Raw genomic sequence first — 23,717 nt, forward strand, 5'->3', positions numbered from 1 at the left:
ATTAATATGAATTGTAAAACAACACATATTTACTAGACTAACAATTTTGTTATACCGAAATATATGAATAATGATCACGAGTATTTAATTCTCTCTAATATGTATATATGTATAATAGAGAGTATATAATTCTGCAACCCGATTGTACAAGTATATATGCATGATTTTTTGTTTTCCAGTAGTAGCTTCCTAATATGTATAATGTCATTCACTTATTACTATGGAACTTAGATATTTAGTCATTCGCTTATTACTATGGAACTTAGATATTTAGTAGACTATGACATAAATATAAAAAGATCAAATGTGTTCTGATAATTGTAATGAATTTCATACATAATTTTTAATACGAACGAAAACACCCACAACTCTTTCTCTATATTTATATGCACATATGCTATTCCACTACAAAGTTCCACTTTTAAGGAGAATCTATTAATTTCATAATATCGAATGTTATGGATGTATTTATTGTAAATTATTAGACTCATATCAATTCTCTATTTGCATGTATATATATTGATGGCGGACATAAAAGTATTTTTAAACGACCAAAATGTTCATACTTTATATAATTATTGTAGAAAAATAGGGATAATTTTGTAAAAAAATGGGGACATAATTATTAAAAATAGAAATGAGTATATTATTTTGAGACTGAATAAATGACAAAATTGAACTATTGTTTTGGAAAAAAAAAAATATATACACATATCCTTACACAATATTAGTGGTTGAACTAACTTTTGAGCTCGGGGCGAAATACTAATATTTTTATTAATATTTAATAAATAATAAACTAATTTAAATAAAATAATTAGTTACTTCCACTAATTAATCCAAGTATTCCATGCAGTCTTCTTTAATTGTGGTATGCTATTGTTATAAAATCAAAATATGTTAGTATAAATTGACGAACTATTGTTATAAAAACAAAATATATTAATATAAATAAATATTCATATGATCTTTAAAAAAAATTAAATAAATAATAAAATTCTAATAAGAAATCTACAAAACAACGGGACCAAATGAACACACTTAAAATTTTGTTTAAATACATATTTAAAATTTTTTTTGATATTATCTATATATTTTCAAAAAAATATACTCCTCCCTGATTAAATTTCTCATCTATTATTTTAATTTTTATAAATTAATTTTTTTTATTTATTTATTTTTTAAAAATAATTTTCAATCAAATAGTAAAATTCTTATATATATATATTTTTAAATATTACATTACTTTATTAAATTAAATATCTATAAAATATTATTTTACTGGTAAAAAGAAAATAAAAATTTACTGATGGACAGATATAATACTATATAAAAAAGTATATTTTAATTTTAAGTTTGAATTTTGAATAATAAAATTTTAAATTAAAATAATTGTTTGATGTGATATAAATATGTATTGACGTGATATTTTTAATATAAAATTAAATTTTAATATAATAAAATAAATAAAAATAAAAATTTTAATTTAATATTTTTGAAAAAAAAAAAAAAACCATCGGTCAACCCTAAACCCAACATTAAACACAACCTATATTTTATTTACTCCATCGGTCCGACCTAATTAACCTCCGCACTTCAAAATTCCTCACTTGTACCTTGTGCTGTGTCTGTGGGACGTCGAGAAATCTCCAGAGCTGAGGTGAGGTGAGGTGAGGTGATCGATCCGCACTTCTTCCCACTCCTCGCTCCTTTGTTTATCAGCCGAAATGGGAGTTTGCGTTTCAACGATCTGAGAATTGTGTGTCTATTTGTCGTTTGAAGCCATCATTTTTATTGTTTTCAGTTGGGGAAGGAAGCAAATCTCTGTACAATGGCGCAGCCGCTTGTGAAGAAGGACGATGATCGCGACGAGGAAGGTTTGTTTCTGGGATTTGGATATTTGTTTCTATAGATTTTGGATTTGTGCTGCAATTATTTGCGGTTTCAGATCGAACTTGCCTGATTTAATTTCATATTCAGATCTGTCGATTTGGTATCGATTTGGAGCCCGTAGTTAGTAACGCGCGATTAATTTGAATTAGAGTATTAGGCAATTTGATAGAGTTCATCGTCGTCCTGTGTTGTTTGGATTCTAATTAGGTTTCCTTTTTTCTGGAATTACATGATTTGCTTGACACAATATTGTTTGGAGATTTCCCGTGTAGCATTGTTTAGATTAGGGCGTTTTTGACTGCATAACTGATTCAATTGGGGTTTTAATCTTACATGTTTTCCTTTTCCTCTTATTCTAGATCTGCATTTTTTATTTTTTAAGTTTGAATTGTGATAGATTGAAATAGGCAAGGGATCATATAATTGTTCAATCAGGGTATAAGATTGAATTTCTTCGTATGTTATTATGTTTGATCACATGCTTAATATGTCTCTTCGATACTGTCACAGCTGAGGAGTATATCATAGGTCTTAAAAAATGACTTTTCTATATTCTAAAGCATTGGATTTTGGATGTGGATTTGGAGAAAGGGATTGTGTTGACTATATAGTTTGATGGAACGTTCAAATTGGCAATCGCCCATATTCGTAGAGGTTTATCAGAAGGCTCTGTTCATATAGAAGTTTTTGAAAAAACAAAATGGGTATTTGATGAATAGGGTCAAAAATTTCAAAATATCTATGTAAGCAGAGTCTTAATATTTAAAATTTGTCGATACTTGTGATCCTGAATGCGTTATACATGTAGCAGATTACTCCCCATTTTTGGGGATTGAGAAAGGTGCAGTATTGCAGGAAGCAAGGGTTTTTAACGACCCTCAGTTAGATGCAAGAAGATGTTCACAGGTATGTCTCTTAAATGTTTATATCAAATGAAATAATGTTTCTATGTTTATGACCTTTTGTTGTATGTAAAACTTACATAGTTGTATGTGGTGCGCAATGACGAAAATTACAAATGGTGCAGCCTCTGCGCCATTTGCTATGTCATGGCACGCCTCATCCAGTGATCTGGCCAACGCTCTGTTGCCATGGCACAAGGCGCCAAGGCGTGATTTTTTTAATTTTTTATGTATATTTATTAGGGTTAGTTAAGATTAATCTGGTTTTCTTCTGTATTTATTCATTAAAATTAGGTTACAAAAAGTTTGATTGTACCTCTCTTTCTACCTTTCTCCCACCCAAAGCTGCTGCCCCTCTACCCTCCTTCTTTCTTTTTTCTTCTTACCTCTCATCACTTTCTTACCACTGGTCAACTGCCTGGTAAGGCAGTGGCTGCTTCTGTTTTTCATATATGTATATATATATTAGTCTAGGTTTGTGTTACTATTCAATATTCATACCTAAACTGTTCTATTATATAGTTATATACATATATATATGTTATATACTCCCTCCAGCATAATTATGCCACTTTCTTTGTAAATTATGCTGGACGGAGGGAGTATTTTATAATGTGTATGACTTGAAGTTCAATCTTGTCCAATGTTATGTATGTTTGTATGATATATACGTGTTTTATGTACAAATATGTGTATGATGTATATTAAAATATAGTTATAGTGCATGGCACGCTCCATGGTGTACCGTTTGCTATTTTTAACTATGAAAAAGTACAATGAAATTAACTGCCTTATATTTATTCATTTAGGTAATCACAAAGCTTCTATATCTGCTGAATCAGGGCGAAACATTCACAAAGGTCAGATATTCTATTCTGTTTACTATCTCTCTAGCGCTATAGTTCCGTAATTTTTCCGTATATACCTGATCCAGAACATGAATGCTTAGTAAAATGTAAATAAGGAACTACTCTTTCATTCTTTAAAATTGTGCTTCCTGTACTACATCGATTGGAGCATTTTTAGGTAAGCATAATAGGTTTTTCAGTGATCTAAACTCTTACAATTCAATTCCAAGGTTGAAGCCACGGAAGTGTTTTTTTCGGTTACAAAGCTGTTTCAGTCCAAAGATACTGGGCTGCGAAGAATGGTATATCTGATGATAAAAGAGCTTTCTCCTTCTGCAGATGAGGTAACTTCGCACAACCTGTACCTCTGAATACTTCAACCCTACTATGGGTGAAGAATCAAATCTTATATTTGACTTTACAGGTTATCATTGTCACTAGCTCCCTTATGAAGGACATGAATAGCCGCACTGATATGTATCGAGCAAATGCTATTCGTGTACTTTGCCGAATTACTGATGGGACACTTTTGACCCAAATTGAGAGATACCTAAAACAGGCTATAGTTGACAAAAATCCTGTTGTTTCCAGTGCTGCCCTTGTGAGTGGTATTCATCTGCTACAGGTACTCCTTATTTTTGGAACAGCGATTTTTTTTTTTAAGTTGGAGGGAATGTGTCGGTGTTAATACTACTACACTTGTTGGAACAGACAAATCCAGAGATAGTCAAAAGATGGAGTAATGAAGTACAAGAAGCAGTTCAGTCTAGAGCTGCACTTGTACAATTCCATGCACTTGCCTTACTTCATCAGGTGAAATGTTTTACTGCTGGATAGTTTTTAGTCAAATGACTGATCATTATGAGTATGGTCAACTCTTTTTTGCTTATTTTATTGTCTTCCTAGAGATAGCCATTCTTAGAAACTTTAAATAAAGTATTATGGTGAAGCAGAATTGCATTATGCTAGTAATTGTTCTGAATATGAGGAGTTATTTCTTACTAATCATTTTTTGCCAATGTAAGGGGCTAAGGGCGGCTGTTTTCATATCCATTTAAGTATTTATCATCCAACACCCTGAAATTTTTTGTTATTAGGATTTATGGATATAGATGTTGAGTTTACCTGGTGTTGGAATTAAAATGGCTGGTATATTTGTAATGTTCCCATCTTTGATGGGGTTGGTACGGTGATTATTTTACCATGCGAGTGTCTTCTCCATAAAAGATGTTGGGTTTTTCTATTCTTCAAAATAGTGAGTTTTAAATACAGCAGGGATGCCACTTCTTGAATAGATGCTTCATTCGTATTTCTGACTGTCTTATCTTTTGTTGGAATCTTCCTTGTGCCTGTTGTTTCTCTATGGCATTGGTAATTTAGTACAATTGTGAAGGTTGAAGCGAACAGTAGTTCACACACTTTGGTGCATTTTATTCATTTGCTAATTTGGATAGCTATAAGTTCAAACAACTTAATTTTACCACATTGTTGCATATATCTTTTTTTTTTTTTAAAATGGTACTTCATGTAGTACCGCTTTTCTTCTGTAGAATCTAGACGTGGTTTGGTTGGGTTGAGCTTATATTTGTGACATTGCAGATACGGCAAAATGATAGGTTGGCTGTTAGCAAGCTGGTTACCAGCTTAACAAAGGGGAGTGTTCGGTCACCTTTAGCACAATGCCTTCTTGTTCGCTACACTTGTCAGGTAGTGTTATACTGTTATTAATTATCTGATTAAAGTTGACAAGTGACTTACCACTATTTTATAATTTTCTGTTGAGGTCAACAGATTAACTGTGGTTCTTTCAGTACTAATGTATTTTTTTGAGGTATGTAGGTTATCAGAGAGTCAGCTGTTAATAACCAAAGTAGCGACCGGCCATTTTATGACTATCTTGAGGGTTGTCTTCGTCACAAAGCTGAAATGGTCATCTTTGAAGCAGCCCGTGCCATCACAGAATTGAGCAATGTGACTACGAGAGAGCTAACACCTGCAATAACTGTATTACAACTTTTCTTAAGTTCATCAAAACCCGTGATTAGATTTGCTGCTGTCCGGACACTGAATAAGGTTGGTCTTCCAATTACAATGTGGTATATATTTTGCCATATCTATATGATTGATTATACATAGGTTATAATTTTATCTTGGTTTTACTTAATTTGCATTTGCAAATATTGATTTTACTATAGATTGTAAGAGTTATGTGCATATGAAAAAGAGATGTATGTAAGAAGTTTAAACTATCTTGTTTTGGAATGTTCTGAACATTATAATGACAGGTTTTTTAATGTTTGGCTGTGGTCCCTAATTCAATTAAAAATCAAGCAAACATAAAGAATGAGCGTTTCTGATATTTTTTTATGAGAACTTCAAAGATTTGTTTATTATTTGTCATGTGAGCTAGATATAGAAATTACTATCACGAACTATATGATTTTACAGTCTTTCCTTTGTGGAGGACTTGAATATGATGTCTGCTGATCTGAATTTTGTGCGAGAACAGCTTAACATTATAGTTGGTTCTGACCTACGATTCAGAAAATTATTGTGCAGAACGCTCCAAGCCATTTTGAAGCCATTGCTATGACATAGACAGAGATCACACAAGTTTCTTTTATGTGTTATTGATCATAATTTGCTTAATCGAATTGATGCTGGGATACTACTCAAATGCTAGCTTAAACTAGACTTAGGAACTAATCAAAGGTACTCATAGTCATGATGCATGCCGTAGTTTTTATCTGAAAATTTGATTACTATAGTGTGTCCTTAACTTCTTAGGACCCTGAGTCTTATGGTGAGCATTTCACAAACAGTAAGGGTAGGTGTTCTTGTGAAACTTGTGTCACTTATAGGATGTAATGAGGCCTCCTATTTGAGCCATTTATTTAATAAGGGATCTCACATTTTTTAGGTTTTGACTCCCTATAATCCATTTTCCTAATCCCTAGCAGTAGTCTTTCACATCAAGTCATTTTGTTTGTATTGATGTATTTCAATATCACAATGTCTGCAGGTAGCAATGACGCATCCAATGGCTGTAACCAATTGCAATATAGACATGGAGAGCTTGATCTCAGACCAGAATAGAAGTATAGCTACACTTGCCATCACCACTTTGTTGAAAACTGGAAATGAATCTAGTGTAGATCGCTTGATGAAGCAAATTACGAATTTTATGTCTGATATTGCTGATGAGTTCAAGATTGTCGTGGTAGAAGCTATAAGATCATTGTGCCTGAAGTTCCCTCTCAAGTTCAGATCTCTGTGAGTATTTTAAAGTTTTCCCTCGAAATAGTAGACCAACTTCCGTTAGTTGTCTTTTAATCATGATATTTCCCTTACATATTCTTTGAAAATAAATATCTTTCTGTGCTTTTGGATTACTGTCAGGATGAATTTCTTAAGCAGCATCTTGAGAGAAGAGGGTGGGTTTGAGTTCAAAAAGGCAATTGTTGATTCTATTGTGATATTAATTAGAGATATTCCGGATGCCAAAGAAGGTGGATTGCTGCACTTGTGCGAGTTCATTGAAGATTGTGAATTCACATATCTTTCCACCCAGGTTTTACTTTTATTTTTTCTTCGTACCATACTTTTAATCCTAGTCGTCCATGCTACTCTTCTTTGATGACTCCAATATCCCGCTAACTTGATGTCATTGTTTAATAATTGTTAGATTCTTCACTTTCTTGGAAATGAGGGCCCCAAGACCTCAGACCCTAGCAAATATATCAGGTATATTTACAATCGAGTAATACTTGAGAATGCTACTGTCCGGGCCAGTGCTGTCAGTACACTGGCAAAATTTGGTGCCATGGTTGATTCATTAAAGGTAACACTGAATCTCCTTTGACTTCATCTTAAAATTTGAGTTATTGTCTCGATAATATGTGTTCTGTGATGCAGCCTCGCATATTTATTTTGTTAAGGCGCTGTCTTTTTGACACTGATGATGAGGTCAGCTTCCATCAACCATAATAATATATATATATATCTTGCAGGAATTCCGTTTTTTGTTAAATCTCTTTCCACCTGTTTTTACTTCCACCATACAGGTGCGAGACAGAGCCACACTCTACTTGAAAAGCCTTGAACATGATTCAGTTGCTGAAACAGACAAAGATGTTAAAGAATTCTTGTTTGGCCCACTTGCTATCCCACTGACGAATATGGAAAACAGTTTGAAAAGCTACGTAAGTGTTCAGTCTTATTCCCATTAGTATATGTTTTCTTTAATGTTTTTCTGTTAGTGATCAGCTCGACACATTCATTCTATCCTTTACTCTTCTCAAACAGATACAAGATCCGAAAGAAGAGCCTTTTGACATCGATTCTGTACCCAAGGAGGTTAAATCTCTGCCCCCTTCAGAGAAGAAAGCACCCAGCAAAAAGCCAACTGGTTTGGGTGCAGCACCTCCTGCCCCCACCTCTGCTTCCGATGTTTATGAAAAACTTCTGTCTTCTATCCCAGAATTTGTGACATTTGGAAATCTATTCAAGGTTTGTGGATTAACATTACTGACCTGTAAAGTCCATCTGTGCTTGTTTATCTTATCAATGGGAATAACTAAGGATTTTTGTGGCAAACGATCAGTCATCAATGCCGGTGGAGCTTACAGAAGCAGAAACTGAGTATGCAGTAAATGTTGTCAAACACATATTTGATCGCCACGTGGTCTTCCAGTATAATTGCACCAATACAATACCGGAGCAGCTCCTTGAAAACGTAATGATTGTTCAGAACCATTTATACCTGATCTATTATGAGTCTTTGTTTTTAAAATTGTCTTTTGCTTCTTCTAGGTGACCGTCATTGTGGATGCTTCTGAAGCTGAGGAATTTTCTGAAGTTGCAGTAAAACCTTTGAAATCTCTTCCATATGACACATCAGTGCCGACATTTGTAGCATTTGAGAAACCTGATGGTGTCCCGGCAGTCGGAAAATTCTCAAACATATTGAGGTTTGCTGTTAAAGAGGTAATATTTTGAAGTTCAAACTATCATTTGTGGATGATTAGTCGTATGTCATCATGGTTTTGAAGATTGGCATGTCGATAACTCTATCAATTTATTGGTCGTAACTCTGCAAACCGGAAACTTCCCAAGCCTTGAGTAGGAATCGTTTCATTAGTTATGATTTTCTCCTGGAAGATTTCATGTGATTTCATTTTTTTCTTTTTGGCGACTGCTTGAATTTAATAGGTTGATCCCTCAACTGGTGAGGCTGAAGACGACGGTGTTGAAGATGAATACCAGCTCGAGGATTTCGAGGTCGTTGCTGCAGATTATATGCTTAAAGTTGGCGTCTCGAACTTTAAGAATGCTTGGGAAAGTTTGGATCCTGAAAGCGAGCGCGTAGACGAATATGGTCTCGGGCATAGGGAAAGCCTTGCTGAAGCCGTTAATGCAGTCATTAATCTTCTCGGCATGCACCCTTGTGAGGTTAGTTAACACTACTACACCCATTAATAGTAAATCATATATGGCTTCCCTAGGTTGTTAAATCACGAAAGTATATATATATATATACATACAGTACTCCCTCCGTCCCCGTCTTATCTACATTGTCTCACTTACCATTTAGAGTTGTCCCACTTAAATAGTCTTTTTCTATTTATAGTCTATTCGATTCCATCTATCGGTTCCACACAATTAACAATTTATCCTCACTCTTATTACTGTTTATCAAAATATCTGTCCCACATTATACACCCACTAAATCTAAGTGTATTTTAAATTTTTTAATCTTACACAAACATACTCACTAATAATATTGTTTTTATTTTTCAATCTACTGCAAAAAAAATCTTTTGAGACAATACATGTGGGAGGGAGGAAGTATTTCAATTTAGGCTTGTTGATAGCATGCGAAATTGACGGAATTCACTCTTTGTTATACTGTTCTCTTGGTCCTTACTCTTGTAGAAATTTAAATTTGAAGCTAAATTATAGTAATTTCGATCTCATGAGATGTGTTTTAACTATTGATGGAAATTATGGTGCTTTGTTTATGTTAGATCATTTAGCACTGTACAGATAATTTAGCGACAATATGTTGGTTGATTTTAGTATCCGAATATCTTGTGAGATTGAAACTGCATCGATTTGGCTTTCACGAAGAAATTCTAATAATTTGATTTGTAGCAATCTTGATGAGGTGGGATTCAAAATATGATAAGTTTTATGGCATTGATTGATATTTATTCGTTTTCCAGGGAACGGAAGTGGTGGGGAGCAACTCAAGATCGCACACATGTTTGTTGTCGGGGGTGTACATAGGAAACGTGAAGGTGCTTGTTCGTCTCTCATTTGGGATTGACGGGGCGAGAGATGTTGCCATGAAGTTAGCAGTGAGGTCGGAGGATGTGACAGTGAGCGACGCCATTCATGAGATTGTTGCCAGCGGGTAATATGAATATGAATATGAATATGAATGTCCCCTCCCATGTTTTAGGTTATTCTGATTCGATTTTTGCCTGTCTGTCTGCTGAGAAAATGCATACATACATATATATATGTAGAGGGAGAGAGGGGTTGACAGGGAAGTGTTGTTAGAATTTGGTAGAGAGAGAGAGAGAGGTGTTGTAGTTGTAATGAAGAAAATGGACCTCTGCCTTTGATTTTACATACATACATACATACATACTTCCAATCATTAACTTAGTTGTAATGAAGTAATGAAATTTAATCCTGGTAGAAAATGCACGTTGTTTTCAATGAATTAACCTATAATATTATCTTTTTCTTTTAGTTTTAGTTTTTTAAAATGAATAAATACATTTACTTACATTTTAAAGTTTTTATCTTTCATGTGTATATATTACCAAAATTTAGTAGTATTCGAAAATGCATTTGATTTGATGGGTTATGAAATAGATCTTTTAAATTGTTAAGAAAAAAGAGAGATTTGTGTTCGTTGAGTTGAAGTATCGATATTAGTATCATTGTTAAAGTAATTGAATGTGGAAAGATGTGTTTGTTTGGAGAATTAGTAGTATAATGTCTATAAATAAAATAAATATAAAATTAATTTTTAATATAAATATTTAATTTGATATTTAAAAGAAAAATAAAAATCTCATAAACAAATATATTACTCTAAAAAGATACTAAGATAAATATAATAATTAAAAGAAATGCTTTTATATACAAACTTATTTTTTATAAAATAATATTTATATTAAATATATTGTATTAAAATATTTTTAAAAATTATTAAATTAATTTAATTCATTATAATTATAATCAGTATAGTACTAATTAATTTTAAACTGTTTGCGCATGTATAATATGTAATCATTAACCAAACAAATTTTCAAGTTCTCATGGATACTTTCGACTCATTAGATTTGACTTGAAAATTTACTCAAAAACCCATCGGAACAATAACAACAAATCCATTAGATTTGACTGAAAAGTTTCTCAAAAATGCATTCGAAGAATAACAATCCAATGTAGTTAGTAGTTACATGATGACATAACAATGTCTACTACTCAAACTCACAGACTCAAATCATTCTTCTTATGGATTCATTGATTGCTTCACTATTACATTACTATTAGTATTTATTTATTACACACACAAAGAAAGATCAATGGAGGATAGGATAGGATAGGATATCAAAAAACAACAAGAAACCTTTTACCAGTCCATAAATCTTCTATCTATCTATATGTATTATATCTATGCACACTTATTCATTCTTACAGTACAACACAAAATCAAATCTCACCTCTACTGTACTCTACAGTGGCGCTTATCCGGCCGCCGCCGGGTAAACACATCCGCCGTAGCCTGCAAATAACAACATCATCGATCACGGTTACAATTACAATTACGATTAAATGAGAAGAAGAAGAAACAACAAAACTTACTGGGATTAACACTCGTGACGGTGGCCGTCTGCAGGAAGTCGCAGTTCCACGGATTCCCTCCCGCTGTTTGGTATAGCAGATTCATCGCATACGTCGCGTGGGATACCACCGTAGCCGGATCAAAGCACGCCCCTCCCGGCTGAATAGGACCGCAGTCTATCCCTTGCCCGCACGCGTAATCCAGATTTGCCTGCAATTGAACATCAGACACGCCTGCGCGCGGCACACACCAGCCTCCTGCTGTCGGAGGAACTACCGGAGGAGGAGGAGGAATAGTTGTTGTTGGACTTGTCGGGGCAGGAGTTTCTGGAATTGGCGCCGGAGTCTGAACTCGAAAGAATTAAGTTACGCATCGCAAAATAACCAAACCCAAACGAACATGGAAAGATAAGGCTCGAGAAACTCTCAATTAAGGTTAATCATATGTTTAGGTAAGAACATAATCGACACATGTAACAAATTTGAAGCTGCAATAAATGAACAACACAGTCGATCAAACAGTTCAAATGAACACCCTAACCAAACCGATATATGTAAGTTAAAGTCTTATTTTCAAGAAAATGAAATGTTCATACATACATACCTGTGTCTTTGCAAGGCCGACATCATAAGTCACGGCAAGATCAGGCTTAAAAAGTCCAAACGAGCGCTCAGAGCCCGGGCCAGGTTTCAGATTCTCGTCGTAGAGAGCAAACAGGTATGTATCGACAGACTTCCCCGGCATAAGTGGGGTGCCCACCTGTGACCTAAGGTGTTTTATCAAATTCCCGTTGTAGGCTCTTGCATTTTCGAAACTAGGACCAACTTCGTTCGGGTCCCCTCTATACGGCCACCCTGTCTCGGCTACCACAATCTCGACATCCTTATATCCAATTCGTTTCATTGCAGTGTGCACTGCATCAACCTAATCGGTCAAGAAAGAAGAAAACAATCAATCCTTTAAACAAACAACATCGCAAGCAAAAATCTTCTCATTTGCAAATCGGCATATGTACTCAAGAAATTGGAGATATTCCATTGAGATTCTGTGCAGATTCATAAGAACCAACTTCTTCTTATTTTTTTCCTTTATCTGTAGAAAGAGATCAATTTGCGATCAATGCCATTCTTGAACATGTGTAAAATCATTTCAGGCAAAATACAAATTATTTTCAAACAAATTAAGAGATACCGTCTTCAGATATAATAAGCCATAGAAAATCACCACATGATCAACAATATTCGGGATAAAATCGACTTCAAATATACCAATTATTGCCATGAATCCAGAATTCCAAGTTCATTTGCAACCAAAACATCTTCAGAAAAATTAACAGATACCATCTTCAGATATAACAAGTCATAGGAAATCACCATATGATCAACAATATTCAGGAAAGATATCGAATTCTAATCTATCAATTATTGCCGTCAATCCGAAATTCCAAGTTCATTTGCAATCAAAACTGTGAGAATCTTACCTGTGCATCAAACATGTTCATGTATCTGATCCCTGTTCCTGAATCGACTCGTCCGGCATTCGGCTGCAACAAACAGAATGCCAAAGTTTCGGGCCTCGGATCACTCTGGTATGCAAAGAAAGGGTATGGATTGATCATTAAAGGCGAGGCATTCTCGCTGAGGAATTGTAGCAATGCTCTAATGGTGTCTCCGTAGCCGAATGCCCCCGTCGAGGGCGGGTCCGATTGACTCAAAATCGCCATGGAATGGACTGTGGACACCTTCACTTTCCCTCCCAATGATGCTGAAATTTCCATTCATCAATCAAAACAATTCTCAGACGCGAAATGATAAAGTAATCATCACTTTGAGATGTGAAATGGTATATTGCATAATCAGATGTGCGAGGAAATCCTAAGTAAGTTTCTATTATGCATTGCGACTTCCAAACTAGGGCAAATTTTCATTCATAATCATAGTTGTGACCTGAAGGAAGAAATTCAAGGAAAAGAGGAAGAACTCCGACGGTTACCGGCGTTAATGGCGTTCTGAACATTCTGCATAGCAGGTAAGAGCTGCGTGACGAGATTCTGGTCCGGCGACGTGACGACCTCGTTTCCGACGCTGACGATGATGATCTTGCTGGCCGGATAGAAGGCGACGACGTTAGAATTCACCCAAACAACGGCGAAATTAGGGTCGGTGGCAAGCGCGGGGATGTCGCCGTCGGAAGCACCGATGACGATTCCGATGCCGGTGTTGGCTAGCGCCTTAATGATCGCAGGATCGGCGCCGTAGAGGCGCACTTTCTCGATGCTGGTAGACTGCAAGAGCTTCGCAGTTGCCTCCGCCGGCGGCAAGTTGTTCGCCACTTCACCGTAATTAACTCCGACGAAAGGCTGCGAATCTATAAAAAAAAAAAAAAAAAAAAAAAAAAAAAAAAAAAAAAAAGAACCAACAAAAAGCCTGTTTATTTAGAAAACGCGATTTTAAATAAATAAAGCTAAAAGCGTTATTGCGAAGTGTGGAAGTTTGAGAAGCAGAAAAAGAAAAAGGGTAAAACGGTGGCTGGCTTTTTCTTCCTGTTTCTGGGTTTCATTCTCAGATTCTTCTTTCTTTTCCATTAAAACAAACCCCAAAAGTAAAGAAATCTTGAAAAAGTACCAAAATGGAAAGCAGCAATATTATAATTAATAATAATGAAAAAAAGACTTACGGGCAGTGTGGGGAAGGAGAAGGAGAGAGCAAAGAAGAATCAAGAATGGAGAGGAGATTCTGCGTGTGAATGGAGGAGCCATGGCCGTACGATTGCGATGAAGAAGAATCAACAACGTCGATAATCAGAGAGAGTGAGTCACTGTAGAGAGAGAGAGAGAGAGCAACGGTAAAAGAATGAAAGTGGGGTGGGGATCTACTACAGATATAGATATATATATACATATATGGTAATGGTGATGAAGATGAAGAAGATGGAGGAGAGAGAGTGAACTGGAAATATGGCAGTGTGGGGTGTGGGGGGCCGGTGACGGCTACGGGGGCGGGTGGGAGCGGCGTGGGTATGTAATATGTATATGTATATGTATATGTACATTATTATATGAATTATTTGGTAGTTTCTACTTGTACTTCTATCTGCTCTCGCACTGTTAGGTTTGTTTATTTGTTTTTGTTGTATGCCTGTAATTTTAAAAATGAAAATAATAATAATAATAATAATAATTTTATTGAAATTAAAATTAATTAATTTGGATTCTATTATAAATAATTTAAATTATTTTTATGATATCTTTACAAAAATAATTATCATTGCTGACATGAACTTCATGTAGCATAAGATATCAACAAAATATGAACATATACATATAGGGTGTGTTGACGGGGTTTGGATTTTGAATTGGGATTTGAATAGTAAAAATTTTGAATTTGAATAGTTGCATGATGTCGTATAAATAGGTGTTGATGTGATGTTTTGAATGTAAAATTGATTTTTAGTATAATATTAAAGATAAAAAATAGGTGTTTGATTTGATATTTTTGAAAAAAAAATGGATGAATAGTAAAAATTAAATCCAATCCCCAAACAAACACACCCATAATTGATTTTGAAACATCATCGAAAATACTGCCCTGTATCCTTTCATATAAAATTTTAAATTATTCATTTAAATATTTATTTATTATTAGAAAAACACTCCCGGTTTGTGCCACTAACCGAGTGTTTTGGAAGTTTGAAAAAAAAAAAAATCAATAAATGATACTGACAGTGAAAGCTGTAGAAATTTTAGAGTTTGAAAATAAATCAGCAAATGTTGAAAATTAAATTTTGGCTTTAAATCCAAATTCTTCTAAAAAGAAAAAAATAATAAAATTGTGTCTCTGTATTTATTTTTACTGTTTTTTGTGTCCATTTTTTTTTTTTTTCGATTCAATAAGAGTATTTAAAATTTAATGTTTCAATTAATTATAAATTTTTATTATTAAACACAACAATTGATTTAACCTAGACCAATTTATATGAGAGTAAAAATATTTAGAGAAGTTAGTAAAACTATTTACTAATTAAAAAAGGTGTTGAAATAAGCGATTAATATTACTTCATGCGTCAGTCAAATTTATTCTCATTTTTTCTTTTTAGTTGGTCCACTAATTTTATTTCATTGTTAATTTTGGCAAAATCAACAAATCAACATTTAATTATTACCTCCATTCAACACTTATTTACACAAATACTACTAACTTTATTACATTTTTTCTTTTCATTTATTTTACTTTGTAACTAAATTTCCAAAAATATCCTTAACTATCTATCATTTTTTCAATAAAATATATTTTTTTTAAATTTACGTGTCGAGTCCAAATTGGCTAATTTTAATGGACGGAGAAAGTATATATAAATATATATATAATTATTTTGTAGTAATGAATAATTGAATTATTTAATATTGACTTCAATTAGAGCATCACAATCTCATTGACCTCTAACTAGTTTTGGTTCATTCTTTTAAAACATGTTAATTATTATTGAAATGAACTTTAGATTGACTCAATTTTGTAGGTCCAATGTTGTTGGATAAAAAAGTTCACTCTGGGTGGGTCGTGTATAATATTTTCTAAGGTATAAACATTAAAATTAAATAAATATATGACATAATACTTTTCTAAAAATATTTGAAAGTGTTCAGTCTCGTTATTGCCGGGATGTCCAAATGACGATTCCCTCTGTCTCTTAACAACAATACCATTTTCTATCTCATAATTTTACAATTTTTAATTTAGTAATTGCATTGTTTATCTAACATAATTAATATCATTACAATTTTTAATATATTACACAAATATCATTACAATTTTTAATATATTACACAAATATCATTACTTTTATATCATACAATCTAGCAATGATATTTTTGTTATTTTAATATAAATCAATATAACACTAATATTAAAAAACAATGTATAAAAATTAAATATTACTAATAAATATATACTAAACATATATATTTAAAAAGTAAATATATATTTTTGTGTAGACTTATGGTCTTACATAAACATATACGTAGTATTAAGTAGGATAATTTAGAACTTTTAGCACAGGTTTTTAAGGTGGATAGTATTAAATATAATAATTTAGAAATTAGGTTATGTGATGGAGAGAAAAATATATATTTTATTTTTTTATTTGGATGATTTGAGAGAATAAAATGTGAGGGTTTAGGGTTTATATCTCACACATACAGTGAAACATTTGATTTTCGAAACAAAAATTTGAGAAAATCGTATTAAATAGAATAAATTAAAAATTAGTGATACAATGAGAATATATATATATATATATACATATATAACCTTTTTTTTTATTTTAAAAATATTACAAATACCGTCAAACATACCAAAATAAAATACTAAAGTATATGAGACAGTAGAAGATTTATCAATATGCAGTCAATAGAATTCATGGCATACCAACCAACCAATTCATTTGCCTAAAAACACATCGCAAATTCAAGCTAGGGGTCTCTCTCTCTCTGCGCACATTAACAACAGCAGCCAAATACAACTCCTCCCAAAAAAAACACAGCATCACCATCAATTTATCAAACATCATATATGTATTGATTGTGCAAATAAATGAAAGAACAAGAACAATCCCAACCTGGCCACGCACACAGCACATATGAAAATCTGACCTCTGGTTTAGGCTCCCGAGTGGGACACCGGAGTCGTCACAAATTGCCCGTCCTTGAATGCGTGAATATATTGTTGAGGCAAAGCATGCTCCACCTGCACCAATGCACATTGCATCCTGCTCTGTCAAATCTATCGCGCATTTGCATGAAATGTAAAAAATTTCAGAAAGACATACCCAATCGCCGTCTGGATCAGAGCCGGGCACCAAAACATTGGTTTCACTCGATTTTGCTGTTGTTATAGAAGTAGCAAGAGAATCTTTGCTCAAGTACAACTGGCAGCCCGATGTATTGTCTACCGATATTGTAGGAGCTGAGCCCTGAACAAGGCCAAATTTTCCGGAAAGAATAAGTATTAACATCACTTGACTAAATACTGACGATGACTAGAAACTTTTAGTCGACAGTTGTGATTTTTATCGTTACCTGACACTGCACCTCCACGCCATTGCAATTGACAATCTCACAAGCAGCCACAACATCCTAGTCCCCAAATTATGAATTTAAGAAAAATATGTGTTGACCGTTCGGAAAATGGGTTTAAAGATTTTAAAAATGATATCTTCACTAACCTTGAATACAACACCCATTTTTGTGCACTTGTCAACAGTTATGTTGTTTACCTTTCCTGTGCTCGCCATAAAATTTCCAATTAGCTCGTGATTAGCTTCGGAAAAGATTTTATGTTTCTTTTGATAGATGTATATAAATTACACTGTAACAAAAAGCAGAAGATATTACCTTGGATCTGTAGAACAGAGTTTTTGCATCCGTAGACATAAACAGACTGTTTTGCATCACAGTCGTCAATTACTAAATTGCTTCTTCCAATTTGATTCTCAACCACCCATCTGTACACATTACGGCACTATGTTGACAAAAAACTGAAAAGAAACATATAAGATTTGTCGTTAAGCACAATGTTTTACCCACTTGCGGCCCATTTGAAGTTCCAATTTAGGAGGTCCTGCCTTTGAGAAAGCAGGTGAAGCAGCCCGGCCTTCTTTCTCAGAGAGTGTAACGACACCACTTCTGTCAGCACGATTCTTGGTTTTCATATCATCAGTAACCTTTCTCAAGCCTTGATTTTAGAACAAAACATACAAACAAATTATATCTTTTAAAAATCATCTGCAGCATACATGTAAGAAATTTAAGGTTGGATATTTACCAGAAGTAACAGGCTTTCCAGAATTAATTTCCTGGAAAACAGCAGACATCCCTTCCTTTGGGCGTGATGAGGATGGTTGACTTGTTTCAGAAGTGAAAAGTGATGCAGGTGGAGGCGGGGGAGGAGCGGGAGCAGCTGGAGCAGGAGCTTTGGCTGGGGCTGGGGCTGCTTTCTTCCCTGTCATACTCCATACAGGACCGAGTGGGTAATGACTCTTGACATAATCCCGCAAACCCGGTATATAGAGCTCTTTCAAAGCCTTTGCCCACTCAACATGATTAGCATCTTTGTTTCTGTACTCCACAAGAATCTACATCATAAGCAAAATACATCAGAACTTACACACTAAGTGATGAAGTAGATAAAGCAAAACCAAATTCTATTTTTGAGTTGGCAAGGCACCAAAAATCAAGTATTATACGATCTCAACTTAGCAATGGAAAGATGGTGGGGACATAAAACAGCAATGGCATCAAAGCCATGTTACTATGCATACATAAACGTCTTAAGGAAACGTGGAGCAAGAGAAAATTCAGTGTTCTCAATCTGGTTATAATTTTCAGTAAGTCCAAACATTTCGATTGCCCTAGTCTGGTTTTACCTACCAATCAGTTCTATGCTATTCCCTCGATTAGAGTCCCCATGGTTCCTTGGGTTTTAATTTGATATCGCTAATTATTTATAATGTAACCCTTTCTTTCCAGGAAAAGATTAAATAAATATACAAAGGAGTCCGCACTCATATGGACCTTCCATACTCAACTGCATGCTCATAGTTTATCTAATATCCAGGACTTAAAGTTTCAATATAATCAAGTAACTCTGACTATTTAGATAAATATAAACTTTCAATCTTCAAAATTTTACATGTTTTCATAAATTCATGCTGCTTGAGAACTTTTTTGGGTGGAATTTAGCAAAAAATGCGTAGGAATCAATCAAATGAAGTGATCTAGCAGTCTCAACTCTTGGCTTCTTATACGGAGTAGCTCAACAGGGTAAATTAGAACAGACAACTTGGAAAGATCATGAATTCTACTCTAGTTATAGAACTTTTCCTTTTATGCCAGCAGAGACCAACGTCGTAATTACAAATTTCCAGTAAGTTAGAATTCACAAGTAAAACAATTTTAATTGACAATTAAGCATTACACATCAAATTCACTTCCCAATACTATTCATTTAATTTATTTGTCAGATCCTCTAGAATGTTGCTGTTAAGAATATGTGTAATCACTAATCAGAAAAATAGAATTCCTACAACTTCAAATCCATGGGAAACTAAGACCAGCACGAGTGCAAAAACCAATAGTCACGTCAGCCTAAACGATGAGTTCCATCCTCCCTATCTTCTGCCATTTTATAGGCAGTAGACAGGTCTCAGCATTGGAGGTTCAAAACTAATACCTTGTTACAATAGAACTCTGCCATTTGCCAACTTTCTTCAACATGTGCAATAGGCATGCTCATACCTATAAAAGGAGTGCGGCTTAAACATAATATCTGAAAAGGAAACAAACAGTAAATTGAATCACTATTTGTAAATTTTCTTACCACAATCTTTTCCTGTATAAGCAATCCATGCCAAAGCAGACAGACTATCAGCACCAGTTTTCAAGTGATGGAAATAATCAGATCGCCTTCCTTCACTCAATGCCGAAGCCTTCGCCATCACTTCATTCAATGGCTTTAGGAACTCCACCAACCCTGCCATATCAGGTTTCTGCAAAGAGAGCACGAGCAAGCTGAGGTTCATAGGACACATCACACATACATATATATACATATATAAGAAGAGAGAAATTGGAGGTCAGGCATATCAAGCAACAAGCTTCATGTGTAATATAAGAGCATCTCACATAAGGGTTTCGTTACACTTTTTTTACCATCTCCAAGCATCATACCTTAAACACTAAATTAAATCAAACAAGATTTGACTGATTGAAAGTATAATCCTTACAGCAACCATTTCTACAGCACACTCTATAAAGTAAATGCTCACCAATAAGGAAGGCCGTTGTGCTGGTAATAGGACATAGTTGGCCCCAAATTATTAATAAGATGAAAACAAAAAGAGGGTGTGTTTGTTTGTGTTTTTCAATTCATGTCAATATTACTTTCTTCAGTCAACTAATTTTTCCCCCGAAAATCATCACAACAAAAACTATTTAACATGTAAAACATCACATCAAAACATATTTTTGGGTCAAAACATCAAGTCCAAAATCTATTTTTCATTAATAGCGTCTCAAATAGTGGTTTTTTCATTTAAAACATAGTACCAACAACATACTTTCAATTCAAAATATTATAAACCCAAAAAATTACTTTCCATTCAAAAATTTTCAAATCAAGACACCCAAAACACAAACAAACAAGACTCATTTCTGTTTCCCGATATTTGTGTGCACATTGTGGAATGCTCCTAAAAATAGATTCCGCATTCAAAGTCATCCAACAGTTTATAATATGAATCACCAATAAATCTTTATCTATTCAAATCAACATGATACAACATAAATGGATTCGGAATATTCATAACCAGTTCTCAGAAAAACAATAAAATTGATGAAATAATAAGCCCAGTGGTATTCCAAAAATCCGCAACAATCCACACAAGTAATTCATATCGACACCAAACTAATATTACCCTAATTACCTCCATCCTCTAGAACAACATTACACCAGAAGCAACAACACTGGCAACGGACGAGCAAAGCTCAAATATCATCAAAGAGCTACAACTAACCTGAGTTTCCTTGACTTTAACCAGCAGCTCCTTCTGCACAGAAAACGCTTCAGCAATAATCTTGGACACATCCAGAACCTGTCCTCCAATCTTCTCCCCAGCGGTAGTAACTCTTTGTACGTACTCCGAAATCAGATCTTCAAACGCGACAATGGAAGGATCCGCCGCCGTCGCATCGCCGCCGTCTCCCTGGCGAAATCCTCCGGCGGACAGCGCCTCCAACCGCGCAACCGCGGATTCCAACCTCTTGACCAAATTCTCATCCATCCTTGCTCGATCAAGTTAGGGATAGACGATTTGGGCACCACAGATCTGTGTGCTCACGAAAATTTGGAGTATTAATGGAGGATTTCTTTTTGGCCCTCTCTTCTCTGCCGCCGAAAGGTGAATGGACGGTCTGGTCTAACTGTAAATGTTTTCTTCATTTCGGATTTTTCTTTACAGGGGTGGAGGGAATATGGCTTTCCACGTGGCCATGTATGATTGGTTGGAGTGAAATAATAAAACAATATTCAGGCTTCAATTATTAAAATAAAAAAAAAAAAAAAGCCACGCTGTTATTGACTAAGGGCGTGTTTGTTTGAGAGATTTGTTTGGATTTTCACTATTCATCTTATTTTTTTTTTTCAAAAACATCAAATCAAACACATATTTTTTATTTTTTATATTATACTAAAAATCAATTTTACATTTAAAACATCACATCAACACCTATTTATATCACATCATACAACTATTCAAATTCAAAATTTTTACTATTCAAATTTCAATCCAAAATCCAAACCCCCGAACAAACACCAAACAAGGGTTTTAGAGTTGTGAATTTTTACAAAATTTCGTTTAGGCAAAAAAAAATTATTTTAGAGTGTGTTTGTTTGGGGGATTGGATTGGATTTATATTATTCATCCAATTTTTTTTTCTCTCAAAAATATCAAATCAAACATCTATTTTTTATTTTTTATATTATACTAAAAATCAATGTTTACGTTCAAAACATCACATCATACAATTATTCAAATTAAAAATTTTTACTATTTAAATCCCAACTCAAAATCCAAACCCTCAAACAAATACACTCTAAATATTAGCTATAATATAGGTTTGGTTGTCTATATACTTGTTCATTTTAATATTTTTTTAAGAGTATATTTTTCTAAAAAAATTAATACGCTACATACATTTATTATTTTTATTTATTCTATAAAATTATCTATGCACATAACATACCCATCTTTTTATAAAAAATTAATATTTTATTATTTTTTTAAAAAACAAATTACTTAATTTCATTTTAATTTTTAAATATATATATAGTAATTTAATTAGACTAACTAATTATTTTAATTTTAATTTATACATATTTATTATATTAATTATATTCATTCTAAGTTCTTATATTTACAATAAAATAGACACTATAGTTGGAGAAAATATTTTTTTCTTTTATTAACAACAGAATTTTGATATTTCACATAAAAAAAAAAAAATCAAATCAAAAAATTAAATAAAATTAATATTGTATTTTTTTGAATTATTATTAGTTTTGGCTCAAGTTTCCTATATTTATATACTTGTTGGACATTTATCGAAAAGCTACTCATCATAAACAAGTTTTCAAAAGATCAAGCCTCTATTTACATAACACATTTTCAATCTTTCAATTATTTGCAATTATTTATTTTTTAAAAAATATCATATTAAATATATTTTTTCTCTCTCTGAATTATAGAGAATTGTCATTTACTAGTATGTAATCACTATAAGAACAAACACACATACATTATCCAAAATTCAAATTTTATCATTTTATTTTCTAAATAATTTATTAGTAGATTGTATCCATTACTTTTAAATTTTCGTTGTCTCATTTTATCATATACTATTATTTTATCTTTTCATACATATTTTTATTTGTTTTTTAATAGATTTTATACAAATTCGTCGGATTTAGCCCTAAAGATTCGAAATGGTGTAGAGAAAGGCTTGGATGTCACCGATATTTATTACAATATTTTTATTTACCATTTTTATCAGTACCAAAAAAAATAGTATTTTTTTCATAAATAACCCTATCACCATAAAATTACTTTTAATTTTTCATTTTTATTACACAATTGCTACTACTTTTTACACTAAAACACTCACAAGGCAAAAAAAAAGTCTTTTATACATACATTTTACCTATTATCATTATAATATCAAAATTCCTTAAATCTGTTTCAACCCAATTGAGTATGTTTTAGTAAAAATATACTCTTTTATTTCCATATTGGATGAAACATTTGATATCTCAAGAATATTTAGGTAGGTATTTAAGTAGAACAAAGTGATAATTAAGTTATACGATTAGATATAACTGCATATTTATTTAAGTAACGTGACAAAATAAAATGTAATTAATTATTTTATATTTTTGAAATATTATATGATAGGTGAAATAAATCAAAATAGAAATTTTTGCAAATATATAAGAGAAACAAAATATGTGTTTATTTTGTGAAATATATTAAAAGAATTTTTTTTTATATCAATAATAAATAATTATATAGTTAATATAAAAATAATGAATTATATAAAATATTATATTTTTAAAAAATGTATTCCCTTCATCCCACCACAATTGATCACTATTTTCATTTTTG

The 23,717-nt window shown here is 33.1% G+C and overlaps 3 protein-coding genes across 6 annotated transcripts; 1 reads left to right on the top strand and 2 right to left on the bottom strand.

Annotated features, from left to right (window-relative positions):
* The first annotated feature begins 1,570 nt into the window (after positions 1 to 1,570).
* LOC127253958 (coatomer subunit gamma-like) lies at positions 1,571 to 10,369 on the top strand. Of its 4 annotated transcripts, none has more exons than XM_051278779.1 (19): positions 1,571 to 1,670; positions 1,805 to 1,877; positions 2,705 to 2,799; positions 3,605 to 3,655; positions 3,874 to 3,987; positions 4,068 to 4,268; positions 4,355 to 4,456; positions 5,243 to 5,350; positions 5,483 to 5,716; positions 6,666 to 6,916; positions 7,043 to 7,214; positions 7,329 to 7,484; positions 7,559 to 7,609; positions 7,708 to 7,845; positions 7,949 to 8,152; positions 8,247 to 8,378; positions 8,456 to 8,629; positions 8,855 to 9,094; positions 9,868 to 10,369. In XM_051278779.1, the coding sequence occupies exons 2-19, from the start codon at positions 1,832 to 1,834 to the stop codon at positions 10,060 to 10,062; spliced, it is 2,664 nt and encodes an 887-aa protein (XP_051134736.1). In that variant the 5' UTR covers positions 1,571 to 1,670; positions 1,805 to 1,831; the 3' UTR covers positions 10,063 to 10,369. The 4 variants fall into 4 exon arrangements, with proteins under 4 accessions (XP_051134736.1, XP_051134745.1, XP_051134764.1 ...); XM_051278788.1 differs by having other exon boundaries at positions 1,574 to 1,660; XM_051278807.1 differs by having other exon boundaries at positions 1,594 to 1,665.
* Positions 10,370 to 11,157: 788 nt separating this feature from the next.
* On the bottom strand, positions 11,158 to 14,487 carry LOC127256466 (glucan endo-1,3-beta-D-glucosidase-like). The gene is made up of 6 exons (XM_051282492.1): positions 14,184 to 14,487; positions 13,500 to 13,874; positions 12,988 to 13,271; positions 12,111 to 12,431; positions 11,528 to 11,852; positions 11,158 to 11,447 (listed from the first exon to the last, which is right to left on the bottom strand). The coding sequence occupies exons 1-6, from the start codon at positions 14,263 to 14,265 to the stop codon at positions 11,410 to 11,412; spliced, it is 1,425 nt and encodes a 474-aa protein (XP_051138449.1). The 5' UTR covers positions 14,266 to 14,487; the 3' UTR covers positions 11,158 to 11,409.
* A 2,417-nt stretch (positions 14,488 to 16,904) lies between these two features.
* LOC127255614 (cyclase-associated protein 1) lies at positions 16,905 to 21,488 on the bottom strand. Its single transcript, XM_051281248.1, has 10 exons — positions 21,075 to 21,488; positions 19,880 to 20,048; positions 19,733 to 19,797; positions 18,326 to 18,635; positions 18,088 to 18,235; positions 17,896 to 18,005; positions 17,727 to 17,782; positions 17,581 to 17,637; positions 17,331 to 17,474; positions 16,905 to 17,248 (listed from the first exon to the last, which is right to left on the bottom strand). The coding sequence occupies exons 1-10, from the start codon at positions 21,339 to 21,341 to the stop codon at positions 17,162 to 17,164; spliced, it is 1,413 nt and encodes a 470-aa protein (XP_051137205.1). The 5' UTR covers positions 21,342 to 21,488; the 3' UTR covers positions 16,905 to 17,161.
* Positions 21,489 to 23,717: the final 2,229 nt, after the last annotated feature.

The sequence above is a fragment of the Andrographis paniculata genome, unplaced genomic scaffold (assembly GCF_009805555.1).
Source record: "Andrographis paniculata isolate CXL003 unplaced genomic scaffold, ASM980555v1 Contig12END, whole genome shotgun sequence".
NCBI lineage: Eukaryota > Viridiplantae > Streptophyta > Magnoliopsida > Lamiales > Acanthaceae > Andrographis > Andrographis paniculata.